The sequence below is a fragment of the Capsicum annuum genome, chromosome 4 (genome assembly GCF_002878395.1).
Source record: "Capsicum annuum cultivar UCD-10X-F1 chromosome 4, UCD10Xv1.1, whole genome shotgun sequence".
Lineage (NCBI taxonomy): Eukaryota > Viridiplantae > Streptophyta > Magnoliopsida > Solanales > Solanaceae > Capsicum > Capsicum annuum.
Window position 1 is genome coordinate 6,230,502 of NC_061114.1, and position 14,083 is coordinate 6,244,584.

General features: G+C 34.2%; 1 protein-coding gene across 1 annotated transcript; it reads left to right on the forward strand.

Annotated features, from left to right (window-relative positions):
• The first annotated feature begins 343 nt into the window (after positions 1-343).
• Positions 344-10,579, forward strand: LOC124897899 (LRR receptor-like serine/threonine-protein kinase GSO2). Its single transcript, XM_047411496.1, has 4 exons — positions 344-728; positions 1,385-1,502; positions 9,603-9,817; positions 9,927-10,579. The coding sequence occupies exons 1-4, from the start codon at positions 344-346 to the stop codon at positions 10,577-10,579; spliced, it is 1,371 nt and encodes a 456-aa protein (XP_047267452.1).
• The last annotated feature ends 3,504 nt before the right edge of the window (positions 10,580-14,083 follow it).

Genomic DNA, 14,083 nt, shown 5'->3' on the forward strand with positions numbered 1-14,083 from the left:
TCTCTTAACTTCCTTGTATGTTATGGCTAGTTCAACCATGACCAAAACCAACATTACTACTGATCAATTGGCTCTTTTTACACTGAAATCCCAAATCGTTTCAGACCACTTTCATTTCTTGGATGAAAGTTGGTCTTTCGCTACGTCCGTTTGCCATTGAGTTGGAGTCACTTGTGGCTCTCACCACTAGAGAGTGAAGTCCTTGAATCTGAATTTCAATTCCATAGAGGGCCAGATACCAAAAGTGATTGGAAACCTTAGAGAATTAAAGTTGAGGGGTAACATTCTCATAGGCTCTATTCCTCTGTCGCTCTCGAATGCCTCAAGGTTGGAGACTTTAGATATGTCTTATAATTCACTTCAAGGAAACATTCCAGAAGAGATCGGCAATCTTCACAACATGAACTTGTTGTCCATACAATATAATCAACTTACGGGTTCTATACCATTGTCAGTTTTCAACATTTCTAGAATTGAAAATATAGGATTTACAGGCAATGGCTTATCAGGAAGTCTTCCCAATGGTTTACGCAATGGTCTCCCAATACTCAAAGGGATTTATCTGTCTTCTAACAAGCTTCGTGGTCATATGCCTACAACTTTATCAAGTTGTTCTCAACTTCAAATTTTGTCATTATCGGATAATGAGTTTGATGGACCAATACATAGTGAAAGAGGAAGATTGAGTAACCTGCAGATACTGTATCTGGGAACTAACCATGTCACTGGTACATTCCATCTTATGAATACTAGCACTATTGTATCTTATTACTTCAGAATTTTATTTTTTTACACATTAATTTCAGGGATAATTCCACAAGAAATTGAAAATCTTGTTAATTTGGTAGAGTTAGCCATGCAGTATAATTAGATTACTAGCTCTGTCCCGATCTCCTTATTAAATATCTCATTGCTGCAAATTTTGTCACTGTCGATGAACAATCTTAGTGGATTCTTACCACGGGAGATTGGCAACTTAACCAAGATGCAACATCTATGGATTAGTGGAAATAAGCTTATAGGTACATATATATTCTAATGGTGTATCTTGTTAATTTTTATAGATCCATTAGAACTATTAAAATTCTATGAATTTATGCATGTAATGAGTAACTTCTAATAAAGCATCAGTTTATATATTTGAGTCCATATAAAAATACAAACCTGCAAAATCAGAAATTCATAGAAAATTAAATTAAGAATTTTGATGGAGAAAAAAAATGTATAATAAGTACATCCTTCTAAGGACTTTGATCAATAACAATTTTTTGAGTTCTTGTCGACATCTTTTCATCAGGTCAAACTAAAGCATGAATTACATAGATAAGCATTGAGCGAACTAGTTCATCTCACGTGTATTAATTTTTTCTTCATTTGTTGACAGGTGAAATACCCAAAGAGATAAGCAATCTCGTTGAGTTGGAGCTACTTAATCTTTGGTATAATAGTTTTAGAGGTCGACAAAATATGGAGATCTTCAACATATCAGGGGTGAGAATAATGTATCTTTCATCCAACAATCTATCAGGAAGCCTCCCACCACCAAACATGTGTTCTATCTTACCCAACATTGAAGATCTTTATTTGTCCTTTACCAATCTTGTTGGGACTATTCCTCATTCCATCTCCAATTGTTCAAAATTTACTCGTCTAGAGCTTTCTAACAACCAACTCACAGGCTTGATTCCAAATTCTCTTGGATATTTGACTTATCTAAAACTCCTAAACTTGGAGGGAAACAATTTAACTAGTGACTCATCGTTAAGCTTCTTGACTTCCTTAACCAATTGCAGAAATTTGTCAAGTCTTTCTCTATCTTTGAACCCTCTAAATGGCATTCTTCCATCTCTTTGTTTTGTTAATTTATTTGATTATTCCTCTAAATGGGGTCATGTTGCTGGAAACGTTTACTAGGATAAAGCCTAACGAGTTTGAGGGAGATCTTAGCTTGAAGCAATGGGTGAGTTATTCACTTCCAGATGCCATCATGGATGTCGTAGTGCCAACTTGCTAACATCAACTGGTAATCGCTTAAATAAGGAGCTAGATGGTGTGGCATCAATCATTAAAGTTGCATTAGATTGTTATAACGAATCTCCAACAAGAAGGACCTGTCACGACCCGAACTGGGGCCCTGGCAGTAATGAGTATCCCGAATCATGAAGGCCCGAAACACCCCTATCTGTTTGGTAATCATGCACATGATTCAAATGAATAAAGAAATGTGGAAGACAAATAACATTATGGAAAACATAGTCAAGAGTCATATGAAAGCAATAATAGGTAATAATGTCCCAAAATCTCAAATCAACACCTCTATAACATCTGCGAAATCTCTACTACATGACTGAAATAAATGTCTTTGAAAACTGGGATAAGGCCCCCAGTAGACCCAAAACTAATAAGTGGTAAATAATACTGCCAGATAATCAGGCCTTCCAAAATATAGAAGGCTCACCAAGTGACTCTGCAAATATGTCCGAGGAATCTACTGATTTTATGGACCCCTAGACTGCGCCTCCGAACCTGGGAGGGAGGGGGTCAATACAAAAGTACTGGTATGTAGAGATATCAAAACAAAACATAATATTTTAACAAAATATAGTTGAGAGCCATTATAAAGCAGTTTTATATCAAGTCATTTGAAAACACATAGGCATAATGTAATTGTTTTCAACGACAATGTAATGCAGTTGAGCTAGGTGGAATACCCTGCATATCACATTTACACCAACTGTAAAACCTAGGTTGCCGCCGAGATTAGAGTATACGTGAGGGGAATACACACAAGATCACAAAGCAGGGTGTCTCGATCCAATGGTAGTGCACAAGATCACAAATCATGACTCCTAACCATAGTCCCAATTTAGGAATGACATAAAGTCAGGTACGCAAGATCACAAAGCAGGGTACCAAATTCCCATGTAGGCAAACACGGTGTCCAGCGATGAGCCCTTACACTCAAGCGCCTTCTTCGGGTATCCACCTATCTCATGTAAAATCAATCCCTTCAAATTTCATCTGATTGAATCACATATCTTATTTGTAGGGTATCTTCATACCCGACTTGCAAGTCATCAATATCACATCAACATATGCATAATCATATAAAAATCAAGATGTTTTCATCATTTACAAGTAGTGGACAATAATTATTTCAAATTCATGCTCTCTTTTGTTGGTCACAATATAATATGGAGTATCGAAATATTATCATGGGAATTTGAAAGCAATTTATCATTCATATTTATCAAACTTTTATGGAAAATCTCAAATCACATATGCATGGTTTCAACCATTGAAGTATATAGGCAACCAATTCCATGACCTTAAACAAATGACTTAGAAATCATAATAAAAGCAAGTTATTAGTATTTTATTGAAAACCCCCATTTAAAAGCATGCATGTTCATAAAACTACACCCATGAGATTTTTGGACAACCCCACGTACCTCGATTGCTACGAATATTAGGTGCTTCTTGAAGCTTACGTTGAGAGGATTCCAAATATGCAATTAGTTTCTAAAACCCCCGGTTGAATTTTGAGTTGCTTGGGTTTTATTTTGAAACCTTAAGGAGAATCCTTAAGCACTTTTGATGAAAGAAGGTGTATTTTGGGGTCCTTGGAACTGAATTTCGTGTTTTAGGGCTGAGTAAGGGTGGAAAAGGACCATTTTGCCTAAAAAACGGAGTGTTTAAGTCACTTGAAATCTTTACATAGGCGCCGCCCATTCCATCGCCTATGTTTACATAGGTGCCGCCTAGGCTATCGCCTATGTTTACATAGGCGCCGCCTAGGCTATCGCCTATGCTTTCCAGTGGCCATGGGCTATTGGTTAGGCGACGCATAACACTTTGAAAGGCCATAAATTCTTGCTCGGGTGTCGGATTCTAGCAAAATTGGTATCGTTGAAAATCTAACTCGGGAACCTATCAAGATTCAACTTCTAGCATGTTGAGCATGTTGTTGGAATCTGTTGTTCCAAATAATTTCTTTGCTGCAAATATTTGATTAGTTTTGGATTCCTGTAATATTGCTTCTTTCTTTTTTGTTTTAGCACTTTATTTGTGCATGATTCTGTTTTCGGAAATTCTAGCTGGTTGAATAAATCTCACTATTTCCTTTTAACAAAAACTAAATTGATCATCAAAATCTTGAAATAGAATGATTTATTTTTGTAAGTGTTAAAAGGGATATTAACATGTTGGAGTGTGACATATCCCAATTTCTGCTTCCTCTCCCCTTATGTTTGTCCGTCAGTGTCCAAATTACCAATAAAATGTCTTCGGCACACGATTTCCAGGGAGACTGCTCAGCTGGACTTTACATCGTGCAGGCTTTTGACAGAACTTCACACAAGTGAGGTCCCTACCTTGGGAGGTTGAGATGTTGTTCCCGATATATCCTCGGCTCAAGGTAATATAAAAAAAATTCAATGCCCGTCGGGGGAAAAGAAATTAGCGGAAAACAATTGCTGAAATAAAAAGGCCATTTTAAAGAGAACTTTAAAATGCACGGAATAAAACATATATAGAGCCTACAGTATTTGTACATTTCTATGCCTCTTAATAGTGACAAACCTGAAAAGTGGAAGGCAGAGGGATGAAGCAGAAGAATCAGGATACTGAAAACAAAATCTAGCAGAAGTGAACTGTCATTGGTCGTACCGGGGTGGCAAATGGGCGGGTTTAGTCGGATATGGGCGGGTTAAAAGTGGGTCATGTGAAAATGGATAAAATATCCGACCCAATCCATATTAAATTATGGATAAAATGGATAAACCCAATGGATAATATGGATATCCATATTATTCATTACTTCTTATTATGTAAAGACAAAAGTACTCTAATATTACAAGAAAAACTACATGACTTAGTAAACATAAATTTTTAATTATTTAATTTAGCCTAATTATTGATTAATTACAATTCATAGATCTCTTGCTAATTAAATACACTCCATAACTACTCTCTTTTATTTCTCCATTAACTTTCTCTTTTTCTCTTTTTTTCTTTCTTTTTTTTCCAGCTATTTTTTCTTCTCTTTTTTTTTTTCTTTTTTCTTTGTTCGTTTATTCTTTTTTATCATTTTTTTTGTATTTTTTTTAATTATTTTTTGTTGTTGTATTTTATATTTATTTGTATCATAATATATACTTCAAATAAATTTATTATTTGTATTTGAATAGTTTAAATGTAAATATCTATAATTTATTATTTTTATTTGTACACAAACAAGTGTATGAATTTACTATATTTGTTTAAGTGTAAAATATACAAATATGCGTGCATCATTTATACAAATGCATTGTTAGTATTTGTATGTCAAATTTATCATTTGTATTAGTATATAAACAAGTACCATTTGTATTTGTATAGTTCAAGTTGTATAAACATGTATTATATTTGATACAATTATATCAGTAAAAATAAAAATATAAATGATAGCATGACTATAAACTAAAAATACAAATGCAATTATATCAATAATTATAAAAATATAAATAATAGCGTGAACTATAAAATAAAAATACTCATACAAGTGCAAACTATAAAATACAAATACAATTGTATCAATGAATATAAAAATATAAATGATGGTTCACATAAAAATACAATTAGCGATTGTGGTATTTTTTATTCTCGACGTAGTAATATTTTTCAAAAGTACAAAAAAAAAGAATAAAGAGGAATAGAAGCTAGAGATAGAAGAGTGAGAAAAAAAATGAAACGAAAAAACAAAAATAAAAATAGAAAAAAATCACATTAGAAAAAAAAAAGAGGGGGGGGGGGGGGGGAGGAGGAAAAAAAAAAAAAAAAAAAAAAACAAAAGGAGGAGGAAGAAAAATAAAAAATATAAAAAGAAAAATGAGAAAGAAAAATTAATAAAGAAAAAAATGAATAAAAAAGAGAAATATAAATTAACGATAGAAGAGAGAGAAAAAATCGAAAAGAAAGAAACAAAAAACGAAAAAAGAAAAGAAAAGAGAGAAAAGGGTGGTTCAAATTATTTAAATGAAAAAAGTCAATTTTTTTAAAAAAGAAGTTCAATTTTAAAAATAAAGTTATGAAAATAAAAATTTTAAAAATAGAAAATATTTTCTTTTAAGAAAAAATATTTTTGAAAAAAAAATTCTTCATTCCAAACAAACACTTAATAAGTATACGGTAGACATTGTTACATCTCCACACATGTCATACTTTAATTTTTTTGAAAAAAGAAGTTCAAAAAAAAATTTAAAAATTAAATAAATGGAAAATATTTTCTATTTTTTGTAAAAAAAATATTTTTGAAAAAAAAAAATTTCATTCCAAACACACCCTTAGTAAGTATACTCTAGACATTGCTACATCTTCACACATGTCATACTTTAAGGAGAGTATAATTAGTGGATACCCATGGGTTATCCATATTATAGAATGGATAATATGGATTGACCCACTATTAAATGGGTTGGATACCCAACTCATTTAACATGGATAAAATGGACGAATAACCATATAATTTATCCATTTGCCTCCCCTAGTCGTACGACTTAGTTGTTGCTTTCTAATAAATTATTTTGCTATTCTGACATTTTGAGGTGGAGGTCCGTTGTTCTCGATCTTGTTACTTTTTGTAGTAGCTAATTCTTCTGGTATACACAGTTATACTGACAATACACAGTCTTAGATCATTAATGCCATTTTTGATCATTTACTTGAAAAGATTCAAACAAACCTTTCATTTCATAAATAGTCTCAAGATTATCATTTATTTAAGGTTTTTTACAGGATTTTTTTTTAAATCTAACATGTTCACAATCATTCTATATTTGGGCCCTTTTCTATTTCCATTGGATGTAACTTAACAGTAAGTCCACATAACTTTTTCATAGATGAGACTTATTTTTAAAGGGTGCATATCGGTTATTTGGAAAGTAATTCAAAAATACCCTTCTTAATTATTTTGAACTAACCCCAACATTTACAAATTGGTGTGTTATATTTCATATGCTAATTTACCATTAAGCAACAAGCTTAGTGGCAAATCTATTACAAAATAACGAAATCTATTACAAAATGAAGTAACTACGTAGTGAAAGAAAGTGAAAATTTACAATCAATTTAGAGTATACCAACTCAATATTTAAATAGCAAAAATGCACCACCTATATCCTCCAACAACCTCACCAGACCTAAAGGAATATTCAGCAAACTCACTTTTTATAATGCAGTTTCAGCACACTTTCACCACAAATCAGCTCCACTTTCAGCACACTATACTTCATTAAAAAACTGCAAATTCCAATAGGTGTTCAGAACATCATGATCAGAAATTGTCACATTTCAGCACAAATTCTGCACATTTTTTGCATATTAAATACTCTAAACTTCATATTGCAGCACTATAAATTTCACTACAAAAAGTTCTGTGTACAAATTTAAGGCAACAACAATTACTGCAGGCAAATCCTCAGGCAACAGTATTCTACTTCCCATTGTCATAGAAGGAGATTTCCAAATAAAAAAAGTGTAAATATGAAATCTTGCTTATTAATGTGTAACTAAGAAATCTCGCGTATTGCTTTGGTAAAAATGCATAATGTTTTATCATCAATATAAGCTCTTAATGTGATAGAAACTACGGGCTAATGCCAACTTCATCTAATCATGTATGAAGTTATGACTATCAAATATCAAGTGCCTAAAAATAGTGTAAGAAAGAATGAAAAGGGATAAAAACATTTCAGAAGTGACAAATGAAAATATATATGCCCCTATTAGGCATCCTCCCTGCATTTCTATAACAAAACAATGGTAGAGTGATAGAATTAAGCAATTGTCATGACTTTTATCAGTTTGAAGAATCGAGGGTGATAATTCCCCCGTCACTCTACTTCTACTGGGTGTTAGTCGTCACTATTAACTTTTTCGATGGAATTGAGTATGTATATATATATACATTTCTTTTGTCATTTTCATAACAAAATGGCCAAAATATAAACAATGATATGGGTAAAACCAAAAAAAAAACACGGAGATGGTACCAATGATACATATTATAACGGATATTTATGGATCCAAGCCTTCACATTACAATTTAAGCGATTTCCTTCTCAATAAAAAGTCCTAAAAAAGGTATTAAACGAAGTAATTCAAGAATAAGTGAGATAAAGGTTGGATCTTACCATGATCACCATCCTTCACTGCTAAGGCTTTATCCTCTCTAACCCGTGAATCACTCCAAAAGCAAACTGCACTAAAGATTTACACCAAAAGAAAAAAAACTCGTATTAGTCGTTGTTTCTTAAGGGTTGTCAAAAATCAAATTTGGATAAGTAAAAATGAACGAAAGGAGTGATATCTAATTCGCAGGGCAGGACTTTTAGAGAACTTTGCCTTGGGCATAGCTTGTGCCACTAAACTTATTCCCCGCAATTTATTTTGGCATTGCAATTGTTTTTGGAAGGAGGGGGTTCTCTTTCAAGGGCATTTTCGGCTACATTAATATTCCTTAAAGTGCTAAAGGGCAAAAATTTGAATATAACCGAAGATAATACATTTGTGCAAATAACTTCTTTGATATGGCTTAGTTGGATTGAGCTAAAATCAGATAATATAAAATTATATTTTGTTTAACCCTTAATATTTTGGGTGAATGGGACAGGTCATCAATTTTTGAGTCATGTTTGACACCCTTACATGTATCTATACAAAAATAATTAATTACTTGGTTTTCTGCTAAAATATTCTACTTACCTTGATGAGAACAAGTAATATGGAGAAACATTTTAAAAACCATCCAATAAGAAGTGTTTAACCAATAGGAAAACTTATAAGAAATTGTACACTTATATCTTGAGCTTCAATTCCAAGTCAAGCACTAACTATATTTATTTCATGGTCTGCCACTTAAATTTTTTTTGTCAAGTCAAACACTAACTATATGTGATTTTTACATTTAATGACATAGGTAGATTCCGGGTTAAAATTTTATGAGTTTAATCTTTAAATGTTTTAGTATTAAACCTATTGTATTTTCAAAATTATGAGTTTAGATTTACTCTTTGGTGCAATATGGCTCTTACTTGCAAGATTCCCGGGATCTTTGAAACCTCTCATTTCTTGTTTCTCTTGAAATGGGAACCAACAAATTCCATGGAAATTTGCCTCAAGAAACGACACACTTTCTTCGTCTTAAGTTTCTTGATATAAGTTTCCACAACTTCCGAGGGGAGATTCCTTCTTGGTTTGGGTTTTTGCACAGACTTCAAGTTCTTAATACTAGAAACAATAGTTTCACTGGTTCCACCCCTTCTTCATTTTCTAATATTTCCACACTTGAGACTTTGAATCTGGATTTCAATTCCATAGAGGGCCAAATACCAAAAGTGATTGGAAACCTTAAGAGTATTAAAATTGAGGGGTAACAATCTCATAGGCTCTATTCCTCTGTCGCTCTCGAATGCCTCAAGGTTGGAGACTTTACATATATCTTATAATTCACTTCAAGGATACATTCCAGAAGGGATTGGCAATCTTCACAACATGAAAGTTCTATCCATACAAGATAATCAACTTACGGGTTCTATACCTTTCACAATTTCCAATATTTCTAGAATCGAAGTCATTGCATTTAGTGGCAATAGCTTATTAGGATATCTTCCCTATGGTTTATGCAATGGTCTCCCAACACTCAAAGGGCTTTATTTATGGAAAAACAAGCTTTGCGGTCATATGCCTACAAGTTTGTCGAATTGTTCACAACTTCAAATTTCGGCTTTACCGAATAATGAGTTTGGTGGACCAATGCACAGTGAATTTGGAAGATTGAGTAACTTACAGATATTAGAACCATTTCACTGGTGCGTTCCATCTAATGAATACTAGCACTATTGTATCTTATAACTTCAGAATTTTATTTTTTTGCACATTAATTTCAGGGATAATTCCACAAGAAATTGAAAATCTTGTTAATTTGGTAGAGTTAGCTATGGAGAAAAACCAGATTACCTGCTCTGTCCAGATCTCCATATTCAATATCTCATTGTTGCAAATTTTGTTTGTGTGGGAGAACAATCTTAGTGGATTCTTACCACGGGAGATAAGCAGTCTCATTGAGTTGGAGGAACTCCATCTTGCATTTAATAGTTTTGGTGGTTCACTCCCAATGGAGATCTTCAACATATCACGGCTGAGAGTAATTGATCTTACAAACAACAATCTATCTGGAAGCCTCCCACCAAACATGGGTTCTATCTTACCCAACATTGAAGAGCTTTATATGGGCAACTTAACCAATCTTGTTGGGAATATTCCTCATTCATCTCCAATTGTTCAAAACTTACTGCTTGATTCCCAACTCACTTGGATATTTGACTCATCTACAGTATCTAAATTTAGGGGGAAACAATTTAACCAGCGACTCATCAGTAAGCTTCCTAACTTCCTTAACCAATTGCAGAAATTTAACAACTCTGGCTCTATATTTGAATCCTCTAAACGGCATGCTTCCTGCCTCCACGGGGAACCTTTCCACATCTTTGAGAACATTTGTTGCCTACAGTTTCAAGATCAAAGGGAGAATTCCAAATGATTTTGGGAACTTAAGTAGCTTATTATACCTTGATCTTTCAGCAAACAGCTTGGCTGGATCGATTCCCACAAGAATTGGAAACTTGAGAAACCTTCAGCGCTTCAACTTGAGTAACAACAAACTTATAGGATTTATTGGTGATCATATATGTAAATTGTAGCATTTGGGTGATATTTACTTGGGTCGAAATCAACTTTCAGGATCTCTTCCTAACTGTTTAGGGAATATTACTATCCTTAGGGAGATACATCTGGGTTCCAATAAATTGAGTTCCAATATACAACCAAGCTTAGGGAACATTCTAGATCTAGTGGTTCTTGACGTATCGTCAAACAACATGGCAGGTTCTTTACCTCTAGAAATTGGAAATCTAAAGGCCGCGACACTGATCGATCTGTCAATGAATAAATTTTCAAATAGAATTCCAAGAGAAATTGGAGGATTGCAGAATCTGGCACACCTTTCTTTGAGACGCAACCAGTTGCAAGGAGCTATGGTAGGTTTGGAATTCCTAGATCTTTCTCATAACAATATTTCTAGAATCAGTCCTAAGTCTTTGGAGAAACTTCAAAACCTGATGTATTTCAATGTTTCTTTCAATAAATTGTATGGTGAAATACCCTCAGGAGGTCCTTTAAAGAACCTCTCGAGTCAGTTTTTCATCTACAATGAAGCATTGTGTGGTTCTTCATGATTTGGTGTCCCTCCATGCCCCACTTCATCAAAGCATAGATCTAATAGGAAAAAAGTGCTTGTTGTTTTTCTTTTGTTGGGAATTGCACTAGTATTTGTTCCTAGCATCTTTGTGTTTTTATGGATAAAGGTATAGAAGAGGTAAAAGAGCTCCTCAACAACCTGATTCATTGTCTTTCATAACAAGAGAAAGAATTTCATACTATGAACTGCTCCAAGCAACTGATGCGTTTAGCGATACTAATTGGATTGGTTCGAGAAGTTTTGGCTCTATTTGTAGTTAAAGTGTTCAATCTGCAACTAGATGCGGCATTCAAGAGCTTTGATACAGAATGTGAAGTTCCACGCAGCCTTCGCCATAGGATAATCTCATAAAAGTCATAACTAGTTGTTCCAACCATTATTTTAAGGCTTTAGTGCTTGAGTATATGCCAAATGGAAGTATTGAGAAGTATTTGTATTCGCACAACTACTTCCTCGACATCAAGAAGAGACTAAGCATAATGATAGATGAGGCATGTGCTTTGTAATATCTTCACCATGTTTTACCAAACGGTATTTACAAGAGCACAAAATAGTCCACAAACTCACAAAAACAGTCCACACATACAAGACACCAAGCGGAAACAACAAACACAAACTTGAAAGATAAAGAAGATAGATAACTTGACACAAAGAGAATACGAAATGTAGCAACTAAAGAGTATCAAACTCTAAAAACTCTACAAATCACATTAACAAGCACCAAGTTCTTACGCAAACACAAGAGGAACTCACTTCACTCAAGCACTCACGTTTCTAGCCATTTCACAACATAAGTGGAACCTTTCGCTTGTGATGTTCAAAGTTGGTGGTCTACTCTCTTCTTGAGAGGAAACTGGAGTTTCAATGTTACAATCTTCATTCCAACAATAAGCTAATGAAGCAAATAAGAATAAGGGATTCTACTTATAGTCTATTACAAAAGAGATGGGAAATGACACCTTTACCCTTAATGAACAGGGTGGGTTTGGAGTGTATAAATGGGGCTGCCTTCTAGTGTTTTTATGACACTCAAGGCATGTCTTCACACTTTAATACATACACTCCGTTGGACAAAATTAAGACATGCTCAAACACATCCATCTTCATGAATGTGCCTTGAAAATGTTGTAGTTCCCGAGCTTGGCTCCTAGGGAACGGTCTTGAGCTCTCGATACCTATTTGCCGCTTTTTTTCAAAGATCTTCACACTCTTCCCTATTGGATATGGTTCGAGTATGGATTCTTGTGCTTATACCCTCTTTGCACTCGTATCACTTGTAATCCTTGTTCTCTTTACGTTTGTATCATCCTCTCCATCTTGAAAGGAATTTGTCCTCAAATTTACACCTTGCAAAACAAAAGAGAGGGACCCAAGCACACAATCCTCATGGTATGAGGGTTAGCATTGGTCTCACAAATTATTTAATCACGTCAAAGGGGTACACTTTTGGAATACATCCAACAATCCTTTGTTATGATCATGAAACACTTACTACAAGAATCATAAAGGACTTAGCTAAGATAGACATCAAGGGAAGAGGAGTGCAACTGGAGACCATCACATATATCAATAAGCCAAGGTTTTTCACATTTGAAATACATTCAAAGGTCCTTTGTGTGTGACAAGAAAATCTTAGCATGAATGGCACAAAGGATGTGGTTTTGGTAGATACCAAGAGATAAGGAAACCACAATGGTCTTGATGGCCTTACTATACCCAAAAGGTAAGACTAACTTTGGCTTAGGAACCATAAGATACTTTTTTTTCATTACCTCCACAAATAACCTCATCAAATATGGTGCCACTATTGATCCTAAGGTCCACCTTACCCACATATCATTATCATTCAAACAAGGAAACCAGCCACCAAACTTACTACCTCTACACAATACACATTCAAAATTAACATGGTTATCATCATAGGTAAAGAGGTAGTATAGGAAGGAATCACGTGTGAAGACTTCATGCTGAGGGGGTACATATTTAAAATACAACCTGCAATCCTTTGTTTTGACAATGAAACATTTAGTATGAGCATTACAAAGAATAGGTATAAGGCAAACATGAAAGTGGAGGCAAACATGAAAGTGGAATGAGCACAAACTGAGGCAATTCCTTTCCCACCCCACCAATGCACCGGGATCAATTGGATGAAGTAGCCAAGGTCATAAGCGAAGGATACTCATTCCTTTTACTAGAGAATCAAGCCCACAATCACCCAAGGCATTACTCATAACTTTGACATACACATGGTCATTATGAACAAGACTAATATCATGGCTTTCAGCCCACAAGTTCAAAGGACCATATTCATTATCTAGATCAACATTACAAGCATCAACAGTAACTTGAAAATTTTTAATCATACCATTTACATGTTCAAGTAGTGAGCTATTCTTAGGATCACATTGATCATTATACACACCCGAAATACTACCAAGGAAGGATACTTGTACTTCTACACTATCTATACCCAAAACCACATCAACTTGGCTACTAATATCCATATCACAACTTTTTAAACTTAAGGGAGTGTAAAGTGTACCAATTTTACCTTGGTTTGTACTAGGGCAGCCTACTTGGATTGAATTCTCGGCCAAGAATGCAATTGGAACACCAACATGTTTGGGATGGATTTCTTTTGGATTCTCCTTTGGGAATATATCATCTTTTATATGCACATAAGAAGAATCAATTCTAGGCAAAATGCTAGCACTTGGATTAGTGAGTAACAAGGGTTCTTTGTGTACAAAATCCACAATCAAGCATTTTTTCCCCTTTCAACTT

What these genes read in the sequence shown, in the direction of transcription:
- LOC124897899 (XM_047411496.1), top strand. Translation starts at nt 344, where the DNA reads ATGTCTTATAATTCACTTCAAGGAAACATTCCAGAAGAGATCGGCAAT. An exon ending in GGGAACTAACCATGTCACTG is followed by an intron (nt 729 to 1,384) that starts GTACATTCCATC and finishes ATTTGTTGACAG; the next exon opens with GTGAAATACCCAAAGAGATA. An exon ending in CAGTGAATTTGGAAGATTGA is followed by an intron (nt 9,818 to 9,926) that starts GTAACTTACAGA and finishes CATTAATTTCAG; the next exon opens with GGATAATTCCACAAGAAATT.